Raw genomic sequence first — 27,392 nt, 5'->3', positions numbered from 1 at the left:
GTACTACAAACACGTTAAACTACATATTCATAAGAGGAGTGTCTTACAATACTAAAACTATAAAGAAATGCAGGATCAATGCTATGAGAGAAAAACCCTACTTGATACACGGACCTGGTTTCTTCTTCCACCCAATGGAACAGACCTACTCCTCTTTGGATAGAATAAAGTGACCCCAAAGATTAAGCAGCCTCATAGTGATACAACTGCAGAAAAAGGTTTCACACGACCCACAAATTGCAAGAACATTGTTAAAGGATATTGAAGAGTGGTATTTTAAATGAGAATGAGAAAGCTCTTCCCAACTTCCCTTGCCACCTAACATCTCCCCTCCCCTTTGACCACCCAATGACTCTGAAGGAATAAAGATAGTCCTCCTCTTCTATCTTCTGCCTGCTTGTGGCTGTACTCAGGCCTGGCTGGGGTCTGCAGGCGATAGCAAGCATGGGGGATGAGTTGAGAGAGAAACACTGACTCATACTTGCTATTGCCTCCAGACCATAGCCAGCTAAGTTAGAGGTTGAAGTTCCCACATTGTTTAAACTGTAAGTAATTATAGCTAAGTAATTTGCTATGGGGGGGGCGGGAATTTGTGAACTGTGGAAAACTGAAACTGCAGATACTGGATCCACAAATAACTGGGCATGCCTGTATACAGAGTGCATTTATTTGGCAATTTAACATTTTCTGTGGTGAAAACTGTTCCATCTTAAATTGACACCCTATGTCAGGGGTGCTCAATAGGTGGATCGTGATCTACCAGTAGATTGCGAGGCAAAATGAGTAGATCGCGGAGTGCTGACCCCCCCTTTCAGGTGCCTCTGGGAGGAAACGCCGGGAGTAAGGCCCATTGTACTCAATGGGGCTTACTCCCAGTAAGTGCGGCTAGGATTGCAGCCTCACAGCCTAATCCTAGGCATGTCTACTCAGGAGTAAGTCCTGTTATACTCAGTGGGGCTCAAGGTACACCAACATACATTGTACACATAAATGTTATATGTTATGATGGCGCGAACATTGTAAAAAAAGTAGATCTCCAGGCCTTGCTGGGTTTCAAAGTAGCTCTCGAGCCAAAAAAGTGTGAGCACCCCTGCCCTATGTGTTAAACAATCTTTCATGCTTGGTTTTTGTTTCCCCAGTTAGTAGTTGGGGGAGAAACCCACAACAGGCCTGTGACAGGGCAATACAGCATACATCTCCCCCTACAGCATAATGGTCTGAATCAGGACCTGCTGCAGCTGCTATTTAGAAACAAAAACTACACATGCAAAGGCATGCCCAGTGCATAGTTTGGCCATCACCTAATATATTATGTACAAAACAATGAAAAAAAAGGGTGCCACTGTAGACTTGTATTATATCCCTTTTATTGAAGATATATTTTTAGATAGTGGTTATTATAAATCTGCTGTAACCTTTTTGCTAAGGAAGAAACTCTCACTAGGAGATGTTTTAAGTCTGATGTTCTCTACAGAATCTGTCAAAAGTCGAGCACAGGTTAATAAAAAAAGCTCCAAAACATCTTCCTATGGCTCACAGCAATACTTATAAATGCTGATGAATAAATTAACTCCAGTCACTCTTAGACTGGCCTTTTTTGCAATTATACATTTAAAGGAAACCCAACTGTCTAGTTTCCCAAGTGAATAACAAGCCCAGATCGTTACTAGAAAAATCCTAAAAATTGTTTCAAAGAAAGAGCCCAGTAGTAATCCAACCATTCTTAGAGAGGTTCCCAGTTAGCATTACTTGTTTCTTGAACTGGCATCAACTTTGTCTTATACAGCTCAGGGTCTATCCACACACAGATAAGGCTTTCTGGCCAAATGAAATGTGTTTCTGGTCATCCCCATTTCCTTAAAAGAGCAGAAGATTCAAAATTGTAAGACTAAAGACCAAAACAGTATTGGAAAAACTGTCATGAGCTAGTTCATTCTAATACTAACCTCCTCTTTAGTCCCAATGTGTATTCTTCTTTGCACTGAAGCGGCAGAGGTAATCAAATCAGAACTACATTGAAAAGCCTTGGCTGATTTGTCTCCTTGTACTTTAACCCTTAAGCCACTCAGTAGTTAAAAGGAATTACCAAAAACGTTAACCTACCTGTGGGATCACAAGCCTGTTCTCACTTCAGCCAGTTAAAAGTATGCCTCTACATTTGCAACCTCTGTCAGGGCTGAGACTCTTTAAAAAAGATCCTGTACCCAAATTATACTGAAATTACAGAAACTCTTTTCTTCCTCCTACTTTAAGTTTCATTGACTTGCTGTGGAGCTTCTCCAAATACAAGCAAGGTTTTTCGCTCATCAAGAGAGGTTTCTTTGCTTTCAAAATGAAGTCTTTGAAGCATCTTTCCACAACTGCCATTCCAAAATCATTTCCCCCTTCCTTCTGTGCGTGCAAGCAGAATGTTTCTGAAGACGTTTAATCCACATGCAGCAGCTGACCCAGGAGCAACTGCTACTGCCTGTGGCAAAATTTGCATTCTCTCTTTTGAATGTGCTTTCACAGTTCAACTTCTCCTTTCCTTTGAAGGAAAACAAAGCAAAACTTACTTTCTCTACTCTTTGAAATTAGCTGGAAAACCAGAAGAAGAAAAAATGAGTCCAGTAAAGAGGTGAACAGCGGCGGTTCAAATTTCTACAACTTCACCTATCAGTCAGGAAATAGAAGCATTTCTCCCCAAGGCTGAATAGCACTTATCATTTTTAATCCTCCTACTGGCTAATTCTGACATAGCTCAGCTTTGGCATCTAAACCAGATTAAGACACACCTCCAACTTGTTTGCTTGCTCTAGCTACATAAACCCCAATTTACTACTTCTGCTGCTGTAGAATTGTTTTGCACAAACACAATAGAGAGTGTGTCAAAACACCAAGAAGCAGAAGAACTTTTAGTTTAGAGAAGTCAGTTGAAGGAAACAAAATACCCTTATTCAGTCACAGCAGTCTGCTTTCTGCTTGCATACACAAGATGACTATCACTGAATCAGGGTGACTGCATCTTTGTGAAGCCCTTATTGCAGTTATCAGCTGTTAGGCATAGTGGGAGCAAGGAGAACACATTCAGGCCAAGATCAGATGCCTCTTCAAACCTTAAGACAGCTGATCAGCTCGTTAAGAGGCTTTGCTGAAACATTAGTGATACGAAAGTCTTCTGCTATCCAGCCCTCGTCATTATTTCATTACAGCAAGTGCAGCACCAGGTAAACAACTTGCTGTTCTCGTTCGATTAAATGTGGTAGATGCCATCTCAGAAGAGATAGTCCTCCTCCTTTCATGTAGGAGAGAAATTGCTTATTCCAAGACAATCCCTACCATCTGTTTCAGTACAGTACTTGTATTAGGCGTAACAACTTAAACAGATCCACAGTCCAATTAAATAATTGAAGCTTTTCAAACAACTGAGAGCCCAATCCCATCCACGTCTATTCAGAAGCAAATTCCATTATAGTAAATGGGGCTTACTCCCAGGTAAGTGCAGATAGGATTACAGTCAGATTAAAACAAATGTTCCAGCTTGCTTTGGGAATAGAGAGAATGCACTTGATAACATCACAAGGAAGGGTGGCCAACCTGCACAATGCACTCAGTCAGCTTCAGCTTAAACATTGCAGCCCTCTCCACTGGAGTTCTACTGAGAAAAGGAACATTTCAACTGAACACACAAGTAGGTTCAGAACACCCTGCTTTCCTGGAAATGGTACACATATACAACCTAAATTAAAGCAAGTGGCAGACACCAATACCGTAAAGTAGAGAGAAAGGAAGAGGGGGTATAAGAAAAGAATGAGTCAAACTGTGCAATAATTTCACATTAGTTCGCAAGATAAACTGTTTGGACAGGCAATAATAGAGCCCTAGTCCCACACTCACAAAATTCATACCAATAGTACCTTTGAGATAACTGTTTCCATTTTAAAGACAGAACAACTGAGGCAAAGCTTCTGCTTATCACCCTTTTGGTATAACAGCCAAAGAATGCAACAGAGTTTTTCATGGCAGATGTATGCCACAATAAGCAGGTGTGCAAGTTCTAATCATATAGACCAGTGTTTCTCAAACTATGAGTTGGGACCCACTAGGTTGGTCGCAATCCAATTTCAGGTGGGTTCCCATTCATTTCAAATTTTTAAAAATATATTAGACTTGATGCTGCCATGATATGTGACTGCAATTGGGGAAAACGTTACACGCCTGTACTTTTAAAAGGCTACTAAATGGTATACGCTTTTAAAGTATACAGTATATAAAGTATATGCTTTTAACAATGATAGTAAATGGTGGTCATGAGATATCCATGGAGCAATGGGAGAGCTTGTGGATTAAAAGATTGAAATTTACTTTGAATGTAAACCTTAAAGAGAACTTTTATAAGGTGATGTATAGATGGTATTTGATTCCAGTTAGATTGGCAAAAATGTATGAAAATGTACCAAACAGATGCTGGAAGTGTAAAAGACAAGAAGGAACATTCTATCACATGTGGTGGACTCATACAAAAGCGAAAAAATATTGGACTTTGATACACCAGCAAATGCAGTTGATATCGAAGGTAAATTTACAAATGAAACCAGAAGCTTTTTTGTTGGGAATACTGGATGATTTGATTCAGAAAGGCTATGAAACTATGTTTTTATATATGACAACCACTGCAAGAATATTGTATGCCAAATACTGGAAAGTTCCAGAGATACCAATAATGGAAGAGTGGTGGCTAAAGGTATTGGATTTGGCAGAAATGGACAAACTTACAATTCTTCTTAAAGACAAGTCAGTAAAATCTTTTATCGACAATTGGAAACCATTCATGGACTTCCTGTGCGTTGAGGGGAAAGCGGGCCAAGTGATTTATGGATTTGATGAGTAGATAGGAGTTAACTTTTATGTTCTTTTTCTATTTGTGAGGAAAATGTATTTTATAATAGGTGCAGACTGTTAAAATTTGATAATTTTTTGTATGATTTTGCAGTAGAATAAGAAATGTCGTTTGAGATATCTGCACTTGCCATACAACTTATGTTTTTTTAAATTTTGTGTGCGCGCATGCTTTGTGTTTGTTATTAACAAAATTAAAAAGTATCAGAAAAAACAATGATAGTAAATAGGACTTACTCCTGGGTAAGTGTGGGTACAATTGTTTAAATTGTTCTGCTTGATGATGTCACTTCCAATCATAGCATCACTTCTGGTAAGTTCTGACAGATTCTCATTCTAAAACCACTGATACAGACCAGTGGTTCTCATACTTTTAGCACCAGGACTCACTTTTTAGAATGAGAAACTCAGGACCCACCGGAAGTGATGTCATGACTGGAAGTGGATTCCGGACTGGATTCTCCAGGAATCATATCTCCTATCCCACGGTTAGCTTCAGAACTTTCTTTCCTCTCTTCTTTCCTGCAAATTCTCCAAAGCCAAGATCTCTCTTTATCAGTAGCAGTGTAGACCATCAAACCTTTGGACTCTGTGGGCCAAATACCAGGCTACTGGCATACTTACAAGCCAAGTTTCAAGAAGCATAACATTAGACAAATAACCCACCATGCACCCTCTTAAAATCATGGGTCAGTGAGGGTTAGATATGGTTCAGTTACAGCATCTTATAACTAAATAAAAGCCCAAGCAGATGCATTGGAAGAAAGCAAAAGCATAAAAACCATCAACTTTGCCAATGCAGTGCAATCAACTATTTCATGTAAAACAGAATGTAGTGAAACCACTATTTCCAATTGATTAAAATATCGCTTGTGATCACAGAAACTAAAGTCTAGTTTAGGAGGCACTGCAGAAAGCAGTCACTTCTTGTATGCATGCACTGGTTTTCAGAAGTCATGCCTGGCAGTGGGAGAACATGGACATTTCCTCCTTCCACCCCCACAGGGAAGGAATAGGAATGGAACCATATAATGGTGCCTCACATAACCTTAATCCTCAAGCTACAGAAGTTGAGGAATATATGTATGTACCAAGAAGGAAGACCCATCAACATGTGTAACAATGTACTGAAAGGTGTGCAGGTCATGGGCCCAAACATAGCTTTGACTATGCAGCTGTACCACTGATGCATACTCCTTAACAGCTTTTTAAGATCTGCAGTACATATCATGCCAATATTAGTCACACTTGGGCTATTTTAACACTGCCCCCACAATACAACACATTAAAAGAGAAGCTAGAATATTCACTCAAATAATCAACATTGCCAAGTCTGCTGTTCAGTCTTTGGGATTAAAACCCAAAAACAAATAGACAATTTCCCTTAAATTCTGTTAATTCAACAATAACGCAAACTTAGTTTAATGTTTAAAAATACCTTAGAGCCTTCAAGTCTGGGATGAGATTATAAATATAGCACATTTATGTGAATTACAAGCTCTAATAATTCTCAATCCAGCAGTTCTGCAAGGTAGAGAAATATCTATTTTACAGATAGGAAAATAAAGAGCTAAGAAAATTACTTGCTCTTGCCCAAGGTCAAAGAAAGCAAGGACTTTCCCAACTCAAGTCTAGTTCTAGACCACAATAAAAGGTGAAAACTAGAGTCTTAAAGTCTTCTTTGGATGAACATATGTTTAAAAAAAATTAAATTCTGAAAGATGTTAGCTTTAATGAAGAGCCATAGGATTCCCACTGATTGTGTATGGCAATGTTGATTTTCTTTTTCTTAACGTATGCATTAGAAAAGAATGTTTTCTGTGCTGTAACTTTTAACAAGCATTTTTAGAAAATGCTTTTGCACAGGTTCTCATGGAACAGCTGGTGTATCTCACTTAGCAGAGTGGCAAAAAGTTCTTATTGCAAGCCAGCTGCGTGGGAAGTGCAATATTGCAGGGCAGGCAGAAACCAATGCTCTCACCTCTTGGGGATTTCGATTTCAGATTGAGGAGACGACTTTCCTGAGCTCTGATAAAAGCTTTTCAGGAAAGATGGGGCAGAGAAGGAAGAAGGGAGACTGGACGGTGCAGATGATTCACTCTCACTGCGAGAACGTTGGGCAACTGCAAGCCTGACACCAGGCAATAAGAGAAAGTGTAGCAAATAAGTGTATAATACTTATGCCGTTTGGTGCAACACTCCCCACCCATCCAAATTCTTAGCAACACCACTTCAAACTCTAAGCACAGTATCAATCTGAATTATAACTGATGTCAAAGGAGTGTCCAAGTTTGTAACATTAGAAAGCATTACATACATTATGATTTGCTATAGTTATGATGGGCATTAACATGACAGCCAACAGACTTGGGTCTTGTGCATGATTCCTTTACTGTCAAATCAGACTGCAGTCAAGGTGGACTATCTTCCCACAGGACTGGAAGATCTCCTTCCAAAGTTTTATTTTAGCTTTAATTGATGCAAAGAAGTTGCAAGCACTTTTACATAAAGAGATTTGGGATGGGAGGACGAAAATAAATTTGTGCCAGCCCTGATCACAGATCAAAAATCAATGCAATGCTAAACTCAAGACTACTGCTGAAACCCACAGTTGCTCATCCCTCGTATCAGGTGGGGACTTGGTCCAGAACTACCATTATTGTACAACCATACATTTTGCATCACCTCTGTGCAGCCCATAAATAACTAAGAGCCCAATCCATCCAACATTCCAGTGTTGATGCAGCTGTTCCAACGGGGCATGTGCTGCATCCTGCGGAGGGCAGACAGTCACAAAGCCCTCATCAAGGTAAGAGAACAAATGCTGTCTTACCTCAAGGCTACATTATGGTTGCATCGGCACTAGAAAATTGGATAGGAATGATCCGTAAATCTGTTACCACTCAAGTCTGAGATTCTCAAATGGGGCGTTGTGATTCCCCATCCTTTATTTATTGTGGCCCCTTAAGGGGCAGGGGAGGGGCAAAGGCAGCAACATGAACTCCAGGATCACGCTGCTGACAGGGCTAATGGGGGATTATCAACGTACCTTATGCATGCTGGCCTCTGGGGGGGGAGGTGTGGGTAACCCCACAGAGCCCTCCACAGGACTCTTTTTGAGCCAGCAATCAGCAACTACTGAGTTCTTGATCACAAAACTGAAAGCGGTTTCCAATTGCTTTTACCCCCCCCCCAAACAAAGGCTTAAGGAACCCTGCAGAGGTCTCTGCATAGCCCTCCCCCGCACCTCCCAGAGGCCGGCACTACAAACGTTGAATGCACATACACCCAATCAGTACCCTGCAGCTGCACAATCCTGGGGATCACATTGCTGCCTTTGCCCACTACAACTTATGTCAGTTCCCAAACTCCCAAGGAACTGTTTGGGAACTGCTGGTCTAAGTGTTTGAGCCAACAAATGCAAAGATACTGGAGGATACTGGCAATAGTACAAGAAGTTATTTGTACTAGAAGTTAAACCACTTTAACCCACATTAGAAAATGCTTAAATACAAGTTGTCTCCTTCGTATCAATTTACAATGCCCCACACTCACAGTTCTCTGTTCTTCAGCATTTCTGGGTACAGGTCTCCTTCCAAACAAGGCAAAACATGCCCCCCCCCCCGAACATCCATTAATTTAGAGTAACAGAATGGAGAAAAACAAAGTTGTTAGACATGAGTTCTATGACCAGGTGCTAGACTATATCTAAAAGTTTACTTTTGGGGAAATAAACATTCAAATGGACATTCAATGCCAAACATGCTACAACTAATGCACTGTCAATTTACTGTTCCATGGACGTTTAATGAAGGCTTTTTTAAATTACTGAAAACACCACACAAATGGAATACATAGTCCATATTAGAACCACAGCAGAGGAAAGGTATTCAAGTCTTCCTATGGTTCTGCTTCAGATCTTGTCCCCACCCAGTCCTATTTTTAGCAAAAACTTTAATGGGTCAGTACACCTGCATGCACACATATCAGTCGTAACACTAAGTTTGGCACGTAGCACCTCAAACAGTTTTTTAAAAGTGGATTATGCAAGACATTTGAAAACTTCTCCTGGATTGTTCAAACATTTCTACAAAGGATACCCTTAGGGGGAGGCCTTGACTGTTTACAATTATTTCAGCCTTTAAAAAGAAAGAGAGAGGGACCAATCATTTCATTCTTTGGTCCTAAACAGGTTGAAGTTTATCATTTTGAGTCTATACACAAGCACACAAAAACATATGATCAATCTGTGGTAATGATGCTGTTTTGTCTAGAAAACTTGCTGACCAAGCAATACAGAAGCCCTGCACTGACCAGCAAAGAAATGCTGTCAGCATGTCTAATCATTATGAGACTGCTGTGGAAACAGGAAGCTTGAACAACAATTGTGTCAAAAGTTTGAGGAAAACAAAATAAACGCCAGGCATTAAATATATTCACACAACATAATGTTGGTTTGACAGGCAGCAATCCAATATCCCCTTTTTTCTTAAAAGAGAAGGTAGCAAGATTCACAGGTGCACTTCTATTGACATAGGAAGGGGGGGGAAAAACTTTCCTTATCAGCAAGTAGACTTACCACTGGGAGAAATACACTGCAATATGCTTGGGAAGAAGTCACTACACAATAGAGCTACAGTAACTTTCAAAACCTTAAAAACTGATAAGGAGTACCAGCAGATAGAGAACTTGCCAGTAATGTTTGAGCTGCTTCTCATCTCGAGGCAGGCACAAACACTGAATGATGGGAAAGTGATCCTTTTTGCAGTGGAGGTATTAGAGCCAACTGGAGGAACAGAGATGTAGCCTTACAGGTAAGGTGCTCAGCCAGGGCTTCTCGGAGCTCCTCTTGCCAGGGTTACCTGGGAAATGTTCACTCTCCCCCCCCCTCCACTGTCAAAAGATCAATGCTAGAGATGTTCTGATAAAACCAATACTAACTAGTTCTCTCATCTCACCTAACTGAAAATGAGACTCTGCAGGCTGCAGACACTTTTGGGAAGCGTACTCTGGTGGAGTGCTCCTCAACAGGTATGAGACACATACCAAAAGACTGTGGATACCAGAATACAGTGCATTATTGGCTCTTAATCTGCATAGCAGAGCTTAGGCATTCCTGTCACTCTGCCTGCAGAATTATATATGAAGCATGGCACCGGTTCGACAGGTTCATGAACAGGGAAAGTTGCTCTTGGATCTCATGGACAAGAAATTGTTTTTATAGAAAATAAATGGCACAGAGTTAAGAGTTGCTGTCAGCACTTAACAGCTGCCATTGCATGGAAGTATTTAACCCAGGAGGTGCTATCAGTAGGTCACAATGTATTTGGACATAAGCCACTGTACTACAAATTAAATTACTGAACAATGAAAAGCAAGTTCGACAACATTAAAACAGAATCAGAACTAGGCTCAACTTATACATTCATGACTAAAAGAAACCTATTAGACAAAACTAATAAATCTCCAAATTAAAAACTTGTTATCCTATATACAAAATATTAAACAAATTTAAAGAAATAAAATAAGAACCTCCCAAATTATTGGACCCACTTGCTCTTATGCATCTTGCATTCATCTTAACAGGTAGGGTTTTCATAGCGAAACTTCCCAGACAGCTGCATCCAAAGATTCTTTACATCCAACCGATATCTACACTGACAGGCTACATTTATAATATAAGAACTTATAGCTATCATTATAGGTACCTAGAGCTTAATATATTTTATATTGCCATCATATAAGCAACATTGCCAAGCAAAATAAAAAACGCAAATATTCACAGAGGGACAGGTCTATTTATAAGGTACACAGAGCCTTAAGATTGCAAACTCATGTACACTTACATGGGAGGAAGCACCAAACTCAGTGGAACTTACATCTGAGTAAAACATGCTTAGAATCTGTGTTACACTAGAATCCTACTGTTACTCTGTGCTCTTTGATTGCTGGCAAGTATTTCCCAAGTTGAAAAAAATTTGCGAGTATTCAGGTATGCCTCTTGTCCTCCAGGTCCAGGAGATATGCCTCCTCCCTCGAAAAGTCGAGAAACAAAAGCCCGAAGCACACCCAACTTCTTACTGCAGTAAAAGGTACTTGCTCAGAACCCACCTGCTGTGCTCTGCAGAATTCTGTCTCAAGAGAGGAGACTTGACACTTTGGGACCTCCCGTCTTGGAAACTAATCCTCTTCTTTGAGCTAGGTGGGTGGCTGAACGTGTGAGCACGCCTTCTGAACTGAGGTGAATCAGAATCCTCTTCAGGAAATGGCTGCCATACCGAGGATATGGGAGAAGCAGGAGGGGTTATAGGAGGCGATTCCCCAGAGGAACAATCCTAAAAAAGTCCATCACACAGAAAGAAATGAGGTGTTTTTCTGTGTGCCCCAAAGCAGAGCAATCACTGCAGCTAACACACTCACAAACCTGAAGCCTCTCTTTCTTGGGGGGGAAAAAAATGAAATGAGTCTTTAACTCAGACAATTGTATGCTAATTACAAGCTATTCCAGTCAACCTTGGCCCTGAAAATGCCATGTCCTCTCATAAGAAATAACTGCAAAAAAAATCCTGAATAGCACTCCAAAAGCATTGTAAAACTACCAGACAAGCCTTCAGGGGAGAGGAAGAGAAGGAAATCAAGTTTATAGCCTAAGTTCCAATCAAAATTGGTTTCTTCACTCATTTCCTTGACATATCATGCAGATTTCCTGTTCTGCCAAAGCAGTATCCTGGAGAGAAAAAAGCAATTAGACAGCTACATTACTAAGAGCAACAGGAAAACTAAAGTCACAATACTACTGTAAGCCACATCTCAGTGTGAAGAAATCATTCTGAGCATGTGTTACAGAGAAGCTGCTTAAAACTGGAAGTGAACAACAAGCTTGTCCCAGGCTACACAGACACATTAGGAGCAAAGGATGACAGAGTTCAAACATTATTCCTTAAAAAAACAGTATGTTTGTTGTGAGTTTTTTTTTGCTTGTTTGTATTTCAGTTATTAAAATAAAAAAATAATTTTTTTAAAAATAAATCGGTTCCCACTCATACCTTTTTTATGTGTGTATTCTTATCTTAACTATTTTGTTCTAACTGGCAGGAAGTTACTCATTACCTAGGAAGCTTTCTAAATTAATTTTCCTCTTAGGTTTTCTGTTTAAAAGTTCTGGGAAAATTTTAAAAGGCTTAAAGAGAAAGAGATTGCCATGCTCTCTCAGACAACAAAAACAGAACAAAATAAGAGTCAGCATAGCAAGTAAGTCCACAAGTTGCTAGTCCACTGGCATTTTTATTAGCTTAAATATACCTGTAAGATGTTTGTGGCAACTTTATAGTTTGAATGAAAATAGGATCCTCTCTCTCCCCATTTAAGACAAGCTTCCTTACCTGGAGATCCTGGAACTAATTTTTACCTGCCACAGGCTACAAGGTATATGGCCATTTATAAGCCTGCCCTGGACAAAAAAGATATATATTGACTGCTGTGGTGTTTGAAGATATTATAGTTGGCACATAATAAACCAGCCATTCTAGCAGAGACTGATCAAAATATGTAGCATAGGCAGGACAATCAGGGTAGTGTATACACAGCGTAAGACTGTACATCTTACTTTTTTCTTCTTTAAACTGTTACCTACTTTATCAGAAGCAAGGTTGTTGCACCTTTCAAAGCTGTCCATGCTCCCCAGACGACCACGCATTCTGATAGCCCCCTACAGAACATTTAAAAAAAGAGAAACACCAACTCTGTTTTTATGCTCCATTTGCCACTTTGCGTAATGCTTTCCGTGTGTGCAAAGTTCTTCACGGGTATCACTTTTCTGTAAGCCTGACAACTCCTGGATAAGATATTATCATCTCTATATTGCAGCTGAGGAATTGAGACGGAAATAGAGTGGCTTGCCATTTGTCCAGCTCATGGCAGAGGTGAGATATGAACCAGAAAGTCCTGATTTGCAAATAACCCAGATGCAATCCTTTAAGGTTATTTCTTGTAATCTCTACATATATGAGCTCACAATTACATTAGACAGCAAAATTTACCCACAGAAGCAATGAAATTTCAGGGAGCATTGTGCTTGGTTAATTTTAAAGGAAGGATATATAAAAAAGACTTATATATTGATAAAGCAGTTAATGTTAGTATTAAAATATTGAACTAAATTCAGTAAATACACAATTAAGTATTTCACTTGACATCAACCCAATTTTCAGTAGCAGCTGTGCAAATAAGACAACTTTGTGAATATTAATAATATTTATGATTCAATGGGAATTTTAAATTCTATGAGACATATGCAGAAGGCTGCGTGGCTAAAAAGAGATAAAACTGGCTCCATCTACCTATCCTGCTGGCAAAGACACTAATGATAGATCTGATAGCTTGTAAGGATCCTATTGACAATTCTGTCCTAAAAAACTGTTGACAGTGTGCAATTAGTCTTACCCTTGAGAAGATGTTTTCTAGAGAGCTGGTCAAGGATTTCTTGGCTTTGTTTTTCAGAATGTCAAGTTTGAACCTGCCACCACTAGCTGCATTTTCTAGAGCTGCATTATTAGAGGCATTCTGCTAAAATAAAGGCAAAAATGACACACGTTTGGTACTAACATACTACTGCCAAATTAATTTTCATATGAAATAGAAAAGATCTTTATACTTATGCTTCTTTTAAAAGAAATAAAATTGTGATTTTAAAAACTAGACTACGGCTCCAAATTATTTTGAGAGGTCAATTTTCATGGTAGGTTTTCATCCTACAATGAAATATGCAATGAAAAATATCAGATCTGATCCAAGCCCTACTGGCACCCGAGACCAAGCTAAATGCCACCTTCCCTGTGACATGCAAATTCCCCCATTCTGTGCAAATTTGCTTCACATACTAACAGGGAATGGAGCATGGACAGGAGATCATGCAAATTTTAACTCTCTCCTACCATGTCCAACCTCCTTCCCCCTTCCTCGGTCTTTATGGTTCCACTCCCTTTCATTTCAAGATGCAGTACGGGAGTGGAAGGGAAGAAAGCAGCTGAGGTGGACCACCTAAAATGGCTTCTCACTATCAATTCTGCCTCCTGAGATGGTTGGAACAGGCAGGGAGCCTTGGGGGGAGGGGGAGGGAGAAGCTGGCAACAGCTCCAGTTCCTTCTCTTCCAGCCCTTCTCCTCTATTCCTTGTCCATATCCCTCTCTCTTTCATGTGGCAGAGGGTGTGAAAGCAGCAAAAAGAGCCAGGACTGGTTGCCTGGAGTGAGTCTCTCTTTGAAAGGCCCCAGCTGCTTTTCCTAATGGGCCACCATGGACCCACTGGGAGTCCCACTGGGGCTCATTCTAAGGTCAGATCTGAAAAAGTATTTCTCTGGTTTTTAGGGCAGTATAATGGCTGACCTACAGTCATAAGCCCCCAAGTCCAATCTTGTTTCTGCTACAAATTCAGTCAAACATTTAGATTCTCTTAAAACCTTGAATTTTATAATGTACAGTAGCAACTATTGACATACCCTGAATTTTAACTAACCAGTAACAAAATCTGCAGGGCCAGGGCTGGGAATTATTTTCACATTTCTAGGTGCCAATTCTTCATAGGATTGCTTAAATATTTCAACATTCTAGGCCAGTGGTTCCCAAACTGGTGGATTCCAAAGGGGCGTGGTGGGGAAGGCAGCAATGCAACCCCCAGGACTGCACTGCTGCTGGGGGGAGGGGAGAGTTTACACTTATCTTGGTGAGTGCTAGCCTAAGCGGCAGGGTTCCCCAAGTCTGTTAGTGTAAAAAACATGATCAAAATCCACTTCCAGTTTTCGATTAAGAACAAGAAGTGGTTTTCAATTGTGTTTTATTTACTTTTTTAGTTCCCTTGTAGGAGTTTGGAAAGCACTGACCTAGGCTGTAGTAGCACATTTCAGGGGTCAGATTTAGTTTGGCAACAGTTACACTCACAAAATAAATTCAATGGGTAGAGAGTACCACATTAGGGAAAACCCTCTCCCAAACAGAGGCCTGGTTGGTATCCTCCTTACATAGTTCTCAGAAAGTTGTAAAACCTTTCATATGGTTCTAGGAATTTTCAGCTAAGATTTTGTTTTACTTCTTGATGCTTTTTTTGTTGCATTTTATGATGCAGAACTGTTTCTTACCAACTGACTCATTAACTTACCTCATTAACTTACACTAAGACTTGACAATCTTAATGAAAAGAGGCTTTACAAACATGTGAATACATTTGGAATGAATGAGAGAACTTTCAGTGGCCCGACGCTCTCACAATAGACAATGCATCTTAAAAGACAGAAAAATGCAGAACTTTTGTGCACTACAGTGTGTGGAGTAGGCACCTTAGGGCCCAATCCTATCCAACTTTCCAGCACCTGTGCAGCTGTAATGCAATGCACCTGTGCAGCTGCAATGCAGCCCCAAGGTAAAGAAACAAATGTAAAGGTAAAGACCCAAAGATCTTTACCCAAAGATCTTTACCCAAAGGTAAAGAAACAAAGGTAAAGACCCAATGTGCGGCGGCAGTGAAGAAGGCCAATTCTATGCTTGGGATCATTAGGAAGGGTATTGAGAACAGAACGGCTAATATTATGATGCTGTTGTACAAATCTATGGTAAGGCCACACCTGGAGTATTGTGTCCAGCTCTGGTCGCCGCATCTCAAAAAAGACATAGTGGAAATGGAAAAGGTGCAAAAGAGAGCGACTAAGATGATTACGGGGCTGGGGCACCTTCCTTATGAGGAAAGACTACGGCATTTGGGTCTCTTCAGCCTAGAAAAGACACGCCTGAGAGGGGACATGATTGAGACATACAAAATTATGCAGGGGATGGACAGAGTGGATAGAGAGATGCTCTTTACACTCTCACATAACACCAGAACCAGGGGACATCCGCTAAAATTGAGTGCTGGTAGGGTTAGGACAGACAAAAGAAAGTATTTCTTTACTCAGCGTGTGGTCGGTCTGTGGAACTCCTTGCCACAGGATGTGGTGCTGGCGTCTAGCCTAGACGCCTTTAAAAGGGGATTGGACAAGTTTCTGGAGGAAAAATCCATTACGGGGTACAAGCCATGATGTGTATGTGCAACCTCCTGATTTTAGAAATGGGCTGTCAGAAGGCCAGATGCAAGGGAGGGCACCAGGATGAGGTCTCTTGTTATCTGGTGTGCTCCCTGGGGCATTTGGTGGGCCGCTGTGAGATACAGGAAGCTGGACTAGATGGGCCTATGGCCTGATCCAGTGGGGCTGTTCTTATGTAAATGTTCCGATACCTTGAAGAGGCCTCTGTGACTGCCTCCCCAACACAGGAAGAAGTGCATACCTCATTGGCACAGCAGCACCAGCACTGGAAAATTGGATAGGATTGGGCACTTAGTTACAACCTTTATTATTTTACCAATGCAGTCTGCTTGCAGGAGGACATGTCTGATCTGTAGGACATAGGCAAAGTGCTTGCCAGTCTGATCACTACACTGTAAGCCCCACTGCTTACATCAAGTCTTCAGGGATTAAGACTGGGGAAGGAAAGAGACCCATCCAAGGACAGCATTTAACACATATTATTCCAACAAGTCTTCCTACTAGCATATGAGTAAAGGTTTTTACCACTGGTGCCTCTCCAATATGCATGTGTGTCTTTTGCTTAGCTTCACACAACTGTCGCAGATGCAAGATCACAAGCTCATTTTCTTCCTGGTCACTAACAGGCTTCATTTTCTGTGAAGAGATAAATAAGATATCTTTGACACTTCCAATTCAGTCTGATTTTTAAATAAAATACCATTCCCTTTTTTAATAATGAAGTTGCAAAACAAATTTATTTTATCACAGTTTTAAAAAGAGAGATACTGGAATATACACAGAATGGCCATAAAACAAATATTTAAACACGGGGGGGGGGGGGGAGTTACAGCTATGTTTTGGTTTTCTATTTCACCTGTCTAGCAACTGAATCCTGCAATTCTATTCCAGAGAATAAATGCTAAGGTCATTACCTGAACACGCTCAAAGATGTCAGCTTGCTCATTATCACTGAGTGATGACAAATGTCTTTGAATCACAAGTTTGGCTCTTGGTGGATAGAGACCTTAAAAAGAAGAGGCAGACTTTGAACAGATTGACAGTAAATAAGTTACACTCATTTGACAATCTATCACATTGTATTTGTTTAAGACAGAGTTGCAGAAAACTGTGTATACAGTATAGAGCAGGGGTGTCAAACATAAGGCCCGGGGGCCAGATGTGGCCCACAGAAGCTTTTGATCCAGTCCTCAGGCTCTCAGCTGCTGAACAGTGCTGAGGTGTTACTGCTGAAAGGGCAGCCTACTTGAAAATTGGGCTCTCCAATATCTTGAAATATGATTCAGATTTGTGTATTTTCTCTTCTGTCATTTGCAGTTAATGAGTTCCTAAGTGAGAAAAGGCGCTTATTTTTGGTTTTGACCTGTTTAATGACATCACTTCCTGCCTAATAACATCACTTCCGACCCTCAGCAGGCATTATGAATACTATTTAGCCCTCGGTATGAAACAAATTTGATATTCCTAGTATAGAGCTTATATGGGTAATCTGGAGCCCATTCAATTACAATAGAAATCCCAGTTTTTATGTAGACATAAAAACTGTTTATTTCACAACTTTTATAGTCCCAGTTTTTCTACACAATAAGAAAAATGTAATCAAAGCTTACAAACAAGCTGGTAAAAATACAGCAAATCTCAATATATGCAACACCATAGATAGGTTAAAGGTGCTCTTGGCTGCTACAGGAAATCTCATCCAGCCCCACTTCATGCACTTGGTGGTTCGGTAAACTCACAAGGTCCAACAGTCTATCCCTTATGTGATTTTACTTGCTTTGTACCAGTGTAGCCCTCTGCTACATCTCTTAGGGCACAATCCTAACCGGGTCTACTCAGAAGTAAGTCCTATTTTGTTCAATGGAGCTTACTCTCAGGAAAGTGTGGTTAGGATTGCAGCCTTAGATGTACGAAAATCTCATTTGCACCCAAGTTGTCTTGAACAAAAATGTCCCAAGTTTTTGGAATGATGTAGAATCATATTTCCTATCCCATGTTGAGGCTTTAGTGATCTATTAGAGCAGGGGTCTCCAAACCCCGGCCCGGGGGCCAGATGTGGCCCACAGCAAGCCTCTTTCCGGCCCATAGCCAACCTCTTGTCCCATGAAAGCCTCTGGCCCACTCAACTGAACATGACCAGAACTATGCTCTGGTTGTGATTGGAGGGTGTTCTGAGGGCCAGAGAGGTTGAATGAATGAGCCCATTCATTGATTTATTAACTCATCTAAGCTCCATCTCTAATTTATTTATTTAAATTTTACATTTAAATTTTTTTCCAGCCCTTCACACCACACCAGATATTTGATGCGGCCCGCAGGCCAAAAAGTTTGGAGACCCCTGTATTAGAGACAGGCAATCTTGGCAATGAGTGTAAACTCAGCTCATGGAGAAGTACTCTAACAACTGTTAGAGTTGTTAGAGTAACAACTACTTCTGTTAAGTGAGTGTGCCTATATAAAGTATCTTTCTATAAAGCTATCCAAGCTTCAGAATTGGGTTATTACAGAAGGAATAAACTGGTTAGGTTAAATGTGCCAAATTACAAAGTACTAGAAATATGCTTCACTGGGGGCTGCACCCAGGTCTGCTTGTTGGAGCCACTCATGCATGTGTACACAACACACACCCCAAAGATAGAATGCCAGTTTCCATGCACTATTCCAGCCATTTTCAACCACTGTGCCATGGCACACTGGTGTGCTGCAGATGGTCTGCAGGTTTTTGGGGAGGGTCATTTATTAGTAGGGCCACTGGGGGAATTTGAGCCCCCTACCAGGAGAATGGTGTGCCCTGTTGATGGTAACAATACTGATGGTGTGCACTGGCAATTCTGGCGCCTTGTCAGTGTGCCATGTGATGAAAAAGGTTGAAAATCACTGCAGATACTCAGAAACCAAAATTTCCAAGGAATTCAGTTTGTACTTTCCTGAAGCCTACATACAGCCAGTCACTGTTAACACATGACATTATAGAACAAAAAGCAGAAGCTTCTACTTTTCACATAAAAAGGGAAGAAAAAATGGAAGTAGTTTACTCTGAAGCCTGGGGGGTGGGAGTGTCTTAATATGCCTTATTTTAAACAAGGATTGTATCTGCTCATACTTTGCCTATTGGTCCACTAGAGGGCACCAATTAGGTATATACTGTTGTGATAATGAACATTTACAACAGACAGAGGAAGGCAATCTGTCTCCCGTTTGTGTCAATGGGCAGAGGAGCCTAGGTGCAAAAAAGTAGCCCTGATGCAGGAAATAGCTAAGACAGTAAATTCTTCCTGAGAGGGAGTAGGGATTGTATGTACAAACAGCTTTGCTACCCTTTCAGTGCAGTAATTTCTCTGTCACATTTCCATTCTGGATGAGAAGGGTTTAGGCTTTTTAAAAAAATTTTAATGTACAGTTTAGTTGTTTAAAATGTATCAATTGTCTTTTCAAGGAAAATCTCTGTCCCATGTTAATAAATATAACAACATTACTTAAAACTATCAAATACAGTTTTAAGGAACTAAAAGGAAAATCTGGTCACAACATTACAGCAGAACAGGCCAGTTGGGGAAAAAAGTTTACTCCATAACCCAAGGTTTAGCATGTTTTCATGCACCAACTTGAAATAACATGGGACGTACAAGCAACATTACAGGGAGGCCTCTCTAAGAAGGTAATTCTATGGCCCAGGTACAACAAAAGAGAAGGCCCTAGACTGCACACCTGCCTAATTTCAAAGAAGTGGGCATCATCCAAAGATCAAGCAGTACTAAAATAAAAGGATAAATTCCACATTAGGGCTTAGTAGGAAGGAAGTTGAAAATAAAACTCAACATCTTACAGCCCTTGAATAAAATCAGTGGCATGGCATGGCTGTATTTGGAATACTAGGTACAGTTCTTGCCAACCTCTCAAAAAGGATATCACAGAGCTGAAAAAACCATCACCAAGGATGACCAACTTATCTTCCCCATCAACAGAAAAAGTGTGTGGGGTTTTTTACTTGGTAAAACAAAAGGAATGATTACAGAGATTGGGGGGTACAACAGAGGTTTCTCAAAGGGTGAAGGATGTAGATAAAGAATAGATCAAGAATGGCCAAACTTGCTTAGTGCAAGAGCCAATATTATAAACTTCAGATGTTTGACAGCCACAACATTTAACCATATAAATATTTAAGAATTTACTCACCAAGAACATTAGATTTATGTTTTAATCAAGTGGACTCTCAGTTTATATTCAGTAAATTATAAAGCTGCAAAAGGTATGTTTAGTTTTTATATTACTTCTGAGGCAAAAAGGAGCACAGGCAATACATTTCCAGGAGCCACACCTTATATGTCAAGGAGCCACATGTGGCTCGCAAGTTACACTTTTGCCACCCCTGGAATAGACAGAGAAATATTTTTTCCCTCTCTCATATTAGAACTTAAATTGATGGGTAACAGATTCAGAATATACTTCACACAACACATAATCCATGGAACGTGCTACCACAAGATGTGGTCTTTTTATTACTTGGTTTTAAAGGGAGATTAGACAAATGCAGGGAGGGGAAACGCACATATTCCTCTACACCAGGGCAGGGAGAGAGAAAGGGTTGTCACTTTCATGCTTTCTTTCTAAACAGGGTGCTGGATTGGACTTCAAACTGATCTATCAGAGTTATTCTTCCTGGTAAGGAACTCCCTCTTCTCTCCGTAGTTAGGATATGTGCAAGCCAATCCAATAAAGAGGCTGAACCAAGGAGGGGAGAGAGAAAGGGTTGTCACTTTCATGCTTTCTTTCTAAACAGGGTGCTGGATTGGACTTCAAACAATCTATCACAGCTATTCTTCCTGGTAAGGAACTCCCTCTTCTCTCCGTAGTTCGGATGTGTGCAAGCCAATCCAATAAAGAGGTTTTATGCCCAAATATGCATGGCTAGAGACTGCAGTGCTGTGTGCATAAACACCTGATAACTGAACAGCCAAGCAGCTGTAGCCACCAACATGCAGAACAAGTTTCAATGTTATAGAAAGAGAATGCCCTGTGGCTTCTTTGCAGCATGAAAAACAAGACTTCAGTTTTTGAAGAAGCAAACAAGGGCCATTGGTACCTTCAATCCTTTCACAGAGCTTATGCAATGAGTGCATCGGACAGGCCTCGCATAGTTTTATCTGATTCTTGGCATTCTGGAGGGCTGCAGCAGTGCTAAAAGCTTGCTTCAGAGTAAGCATTACCTCATCAACCTGGAAAGGGATGATTCAAGCAAAAAAACTGAAACATGGGTTTTAAAACAGCAAGCAAACAAAGAGAGAGTTGTTCATGTTTAATCAAGCTTGTAAACCATGGTGTAGGGCAGGGGTGCTCAATAGGTGGATCGCGATCTACTGGTAGATCGCGAGGCAAAATGAGTAGATCGCGGAGTGCCGACCCCCCCTTCAGGTGCCTCAGGGAGGAAACGCCGGGAGTAAGGCCCATTGTACTCAATGGGGCTTACTCCCAGGTAAGTGTGGCTAGGATTGCAGCCTCACAGCCTAATCCTAGGCATGTCTACTCAGGAGTAAGTCCTGTTATACTCAGTGGGGCTCAAGGTACACCAGCATACATTGCACACATAAATGTTATATGTTATGATGGCGCGAACATTGTAAAAAAACTCTGGTAGATCTCCGGGCCTTGCTGGGTTTCAAAGTAGCTCTCGAGCCAAAAAAGTGTGAGCACCCCTGGTGTAGGGCATGATATTAGAAATTAAGAAACAAGGCAATTTCTCCAGCAGAAGCTCCATTGAAATGAATGGGAGTTGCATAAGAGCTGAACTTCCATTTAGGTCAATGGGGCTTTTGCACGAGAATGTTTCAGTGTATTGTGCCCTTGGTTCATTATTTTTACTGTAAAAATGGGCTGTTAACACTGACAAGCTGGGGCTATCGGGCTCTCTTTCACATTGCTCATAATCATGAAACCAATTACTTTGTGCATCAGTAAACCTATTTGTTAGGGACCAAAACTTAAAATTTTCTGAAATAATCTATAAAATAATAAAATACTATTTTTATATAGGCTGCAAGGAATTTAGGATGCTTTTTCATTATGCACTGGAACTGAACATGAACTGAAGACAAGTGTCCAGCCTGTCGGTATCCAACTGAACATCTCATCAGCCTTTATTGTATCCAGACATCAGTCTAGGCCTTGCCCAGCCACAAATAGAGAAAGGCAAGATTCCCACATTCTCCCACGTGAAGAGTGGGCCAAACTTTACATTCTCTCTGGGAAAAAGGGTCAGAGGTTACAAAGCTTCCCTTCAACTGGTAGAGAGATTCAAATCCATTTTCATGCCTCACTTTCAAATTGAATATCTCCTTTCCCTTCATGTATTTTAAAATGAGATGGATTGCCTGACATGGCACCAAGTTGGAACAAGAAGGAATAATATTTGCTTTTATACAGTAGCTTTTAGTCTGTTCTGAACTTTTATATACTTGGACATTTTGAGTAAGAAAATCTGTTCTATGGGGCTCTCCTTAGACTTGCTAGGCGCTCTAGACACAGCAGGCCTAAAGAACCCTGAAACAAAGGCTCCTTGACATCGAGCAACAGGACCTTTATAGCAATGCCCACAAAACCTCTCTCCAGTATATTTCCATCTTGCTATTCTACCTGGAAGGAAGCCTAAATATTTTGACTTCTTGGAATGCCCCCAAGAACGGAGGGCGTTTACCCTAGCGAGATGCAACGTCATCCCATCCGAGCAGTTATTTGGCAGATATAGAGGCATTCCAGCTGCAGATAGAGTTTGCCCATGTAGGATGGGGAATTTAGAAACTCTTTCCCACATGTTATTGCACTTACATGTTATTACACTTATCCCACATGTTATTACCAAGATCTTTGTATATGCTACTTAGCACCAATCTTGGCCACTATCTGGGGTTGGGATGAGCAGAACACAATTACATACATACTCGGTGGGGTTAATGAAGAGCTTTCTGGGGGGGGGGGTGGCCAAATATATAAAAATGATTATTAAGAGACATATTACTATGTTGGTCCCAAATGGCTGAATTGATGCAGCAAGGCCTTGTTGAAGGTGAACTGTTTGATTTATGTTTCCCTCCAGCCAATTTTGTGCTTTACACTGTTTGTATTTTAAACATGCCAATAAAGATTTCTTGTCTTGTCTTGTCTTGTTTTATATACTTGGACACAGTTCCCTTGAAAAACACACTGCAGAAAAAGAAGCAACCCAGTTCTTTTAATTAGTACATAGAAAAATAGCTTTCTGAAAGGTTCAGCGATGTGAAATTTTCTGTTTTAAAATACTCTCATTCTCAGTTAATGTTTATACCTGAACTGTTCAACCAATAGCTTTACACATATCAAAGTTATATACAAAATTATTTTTGAGAAGTCAAAATGGCTTTTAACTTATCAATTCTTTGATTGGATTTTTCCCTCCCCTGGTTTGGGGCTGCATTCTCACCATGGGAAATTTGTACAACACAAAGAATCTGAAGACTGCCACTTAATATATTTACATGAACTCAGAGATCACCTGGGTCACCCAGATCTCACTGTATTTATTTATGTCACTTAATACATTACAGCAGAACAGCATTGCCCAAACTTTTCGTACCTGGATTACAGTTAGATGCACTGTTACAGACACAAGCAAGAGCAACCATGACTTACCAAAGATTCACTTGCACACTGGAACACATAGCAAACATATTGATTTATCCCAGGTTCAGTAGATTCCCGACAAATAAAACCAAAGTGATCAATATGTTTTATGCCCTAGGAAACAGAAAGAAGAACCTGAATATAGTTGCACTGAGCTCATTAAAAAAGGAGCATCCTCTACTAGGAGCACCATAGATACTAGCCTATAGGCTAATATCACAGATAGGTTGAGGGCAGATTTTGAGCCAGAAATCATGGAATGTTCTACGACCCTCGGATAAGTTGGGGGGGGGCTGACTATAGTTTTGTCTGATTTTACCTGAGGCCGGATTCTGAAAAATAACCTAACAGTAATTATTAACCAAGAACTGCACAATTTCTAATTAAAAACACAGGTCCAGCCTTGTTATATACAGATTTTTTATACACGGATTTGACTCAACACGAATGGCCCCTGCAAATGAGAAGGAATGTGCTGATCCATGGAGAAGGGAAAAAAATGCACCCCTTTAAAATCACATTTTTAAAAAACTGCTTTTTACTGTTGCAGAGAGACAGTCATACAAGTGATTGCGGGTATAACCTAAGTATCCACAGATTTTTCTATCTCAAAGCTGATGAGAAGGGCCCTTTAAATTAAAGGAAAACAGTCATTTAATAATGCTAGAGAGGGCAGTCGGCTGACAATCCATCAAACATTCTCTCTGCAGGCTTCACTCCTCCCTTCCCCCTGAGCACCTGAAAGAAGGCTGAATGGCAGCGATTATCACCTTCTCCATTCTTTCCCCCTTGCTGGGGCTCCTGGTGAAGGGAGGGACTGCGGCCTGCTAGTAAAGCAGTGCCTGGAGAGAGACTGTTCGCCTCTGTGTGCATTACAAAGCTCAGCAAGGTTGTTTTTAAATCACCAGAGTAAAGATATTTTGGGTGCAATTCTAACCTGCACTGGAACAGGCAAGCCAGGAGGCTTGCACTGTATCCAGTGCAGGATTGTGGCCAGAAGCAGCTCAGCCAGAGGCAAGGGGAAATGATTCCCCTTACCCCTGGGTAAGGGCTGCTGGCCACAAGGTGTCTCCTCGGACTTGCACCACCTCTGGAGGTGCCGGATAACTGCTGGATCCCAGCCCCGCCTCCCGCTCCCAGTCTGTCTGTCCACCCGCCCTTCCCCCACCCAGGAATACCTTCTCCCCGCCCCCCACACCTACCTTTTCCGCTTGTGTCGGCGCAGGCAGACCAACACTAGCAGCTGAGGGGAAGCGGTGTGGAGGCTTATGTCAGCCTCAGCAGGCCAGCGCTTCTCAGAGCGCTGGCCTGGCTTCCCCTCAAGGAGGCGCAAACATGCTTTATGGCACGTTTGCGACCCTCCTAGGCCAGCCCAAGGGACTTGGGCAAGCATAGGGCACAGTTTGGATTGCGCCCTTAGTTTTTTTTAACTGATTTGCTATAGTGCATTGTTTGCCATCCACGTGAGTTCTTGCAACTGAACCCTCATGAATAATGAGACGAGACTCAGCCTGTATAGTAAAAGATAATTTAGATACATTTTTATTTAATTTTTTTAATTCTGGTCTTCACTACCATTTTGTAAACACTATCAGAGTAAGTGAACTGTAAACATACCAGTAGAACAGTGGTTCCCAACCTGGGGTATGTATACCCAGGGTACGTATACTTGACAGGACCTTTAGGGGTACTTGAAAAAGAATGGAATAATGGCAGAAAGGCAGGTAATGCTCCAGAATGCCTTGCAGGGCCAGCAAGGCAGGAAGGGATGTAGCTAGTTGACTATGAAATCCCCACCAATAGCTAGTTTTTGGTCATCAATTCATGTATGAAACAGTGACTGAAAACAAGCACAGTAAAAAAGCTGAAACATAATATGGAAAGTGATCAATCACCCAGAATTTCTCAGGACACTTCTGGTGCAAAACACTGAAAAGGCATAGTCTTCAGTTCTTCAAACAGATATAAAGAGAAAACACTGTGATGAATACATGAAGTCTGGGTTTTCATATGGAGGAGATGAGGGCTTATATTAATTACAAACATTTCGCTAATATGAGGGGAACAATTTATGGGCTGCCAAGGGGTATGCAATTGAAAAAGGTTAGGAACCACTGCAGGAGAACCATTAATCAAATCCTTCTTTAAGGTGCCTGGTGTGTTAAGCAAGCGGCTCTACATATAGCATGCAACTTATAACACCTAACTGGGAATGTGCAATTCAATTCACAGCAGAGAGACAAGCAAGAAGAAATTACTGTGAGCAACTGGAGTTGCACATAGTTGCAACTCTATTTACTCAGATGTAAACCCATTGCTTTCCAAGGATGTTATTCTTACGTAATGGTGCACTGAACTGTAGCCTGGGACTTTGTTTCAAATGGAAACAAGATTACATTCTGGTATTTAAAAACAGACCTCTGCAAAATGTAAGGATTTGCAAAGTGGAACAAGGCTTGCTTGATTTAAATGGAAGCCTCTAGACCAGTGTTTCTCAAACTGTGGGTTGGGACCCACTAGGTGGGTCGCGAGCCAATTTCAGGTGGGTCCCCATTCATTTTATTATTTTATTTTTAATATATATTAGACTTGAGACTACCATGGTATGTGACTGAATTTTGGGAAATGTTACAGATCTGTACCTTTAATAGGCTACTATGTATATTCTTTTAACAAGGATAGTCAATGGGACTTACTCCTGGGTAAGTCTGGGTGGGATAGCAGCCAAGGATTGATAAAAATGTTCCTGCTTGACGATGTCACTTATGATCATGACATCACTTCTGGTGGGTCCTGACAGATTCTTATTCTAAAAAGTGGGTCCCGGTGCTAAATGTGTGAGAACAACTGATCTAGACCTTTTCTCAGGAGAAGAATAAAAGCTTAACTTTGGCTGGAACTTTGCCTTGGAGCAGTTGCCGTGGAGAATAACAGCACTCTGATTATCTCTGCATTGCTTCTCTGGCGCCTACCACTTGAAAAGTAACTTCTCCTGAGTTGCTTGAAAAGCCCTGAGTGACCTCGGAGATAACATGAGGTGATGATCTAAGCTTGATTTATTGGCAAAAATTTCTTGCCTTATAGGCAAGTATCTACAGTAATTAAATCCAGTTCTATAAAGTATTCTCTAATCTTACATACTGGCTTTTTTATGCAAGTGTGTATGTAATTACACACTTACGATCGTATTCGTCACACTTACACAATTACATAATTACGATCATATTCGTCACAACTTGGATGCCACATTGACAGTGTCTGACGATGTCCCCTTGGCAACTGCTTGTCCTGTGTTGTGGGATTCTTTTCAGCTTGTACAGCCTGAGGATGTGGACAGACTCCTTTGGAGTGTGAGGCCATCTGCCTGCCTGCTCGACCCTTGCCCAGCTTGGTTGATAAGAGCTGCCCGGGGTGGGCTGGTTGAGTGGACAGGGAGGGTGGTCAACACTTCCTTGATGGAGGGGACATTACCACTCGCTTTGAAACGGGCAGTGGTTCGCCCCCTCCTGAAGAAGCCCTCCCTGGATTCCACTGTGTTGGATAACTACTGGCCAGTCTCCAACATCCCGTTTCTGGGCAGGGTAATTGAGCGGGTGGTGGCGTCCCAACTCCAGAGGGTCTTGGATGAAGCGGATTATCTGGATCCTTTTCAATCTGGCTTCAGGCCAGGCTTTGGGACGGAAAACACCTTGGTGGATGGCCTACGCCGGGGACTGGACAGGAGGAGTGCGTCCCTGTTGGTCCTGCTGGACCTCTCAGCGGCTTTCAATACCATTGACCATGGTATCCT

The 27,392-nt window shown here is 41.2% G+C and overlaps 1 protein-coding gene across 4 annotated transcripts in view; it reads right to left on the bottom strand.

The window, feature by feature from the left end:
- Nucleotides 1–27,392, bottom strand: part of TBC1D4 (TBC1 domain family member 4) — a 117,685-nt gene that overhangs the window by 30,593 nt on the left and 59,700 nt on the right. The window contains exons 4-11 of one of the 4 annotated variants that reach the window (XM_066619691.1): nt 23,612–23,716; nt 21,033–21,165; nt 16,864–16,955; nt 16,475–16,585; nt 13,321–13,443; nt 12,512–12,586; nt 10,990–11,213; nt 6,860–7,009 (exon numbers count right to left, since the gene is read on the bottom strand). In XM_066619691.1, coding sequence (XP_066475788.1) covers nt 6,860–7,009; nt 10,990–11,213; nt 12,512–12,586; nt 13,321–13,443; nt 16,475–16,585; nt 16,864–16,955; nt 21,033–21,165; nt 23,612–23,716 — 1,013 coding nt within the window. The remainder of the gene's footprint in view (nt 1–6,859; nt 7,010–10,989; nt 11,214–12,511; nt 12,587–13,320; nt 13,444–16,474; nt 16,586–16,863; nt 16,956–21,032; nt 21,166–23,611; nt 23,717–27,392) is intronic. The other 3 variants (XM_066619692.1, XM_066619693.1, XM_066619694.1) reach the window with 3 other exon arrangements.

Source organism: Tiliqua scincoides, chromosome 3, assembly GCF_035046505.1.
Source record: "Tiliqua scincoides isolate rTilSci1 chromosome 3, rTilSci1.hap2, whole genome shotgun sequence".
NCBI classification, from domain to species: Eukaryota; Metazoa; Chordata; class Lepidosauria; order Squamata; family Scincidae; genus Tiliqua; species Tiliqua scincoides.
The sequence above is the reverse complement of the archived record's forward strand: the minus strand, read 5'-3'. Positions and strand labels throughout refer to the sequence as shown.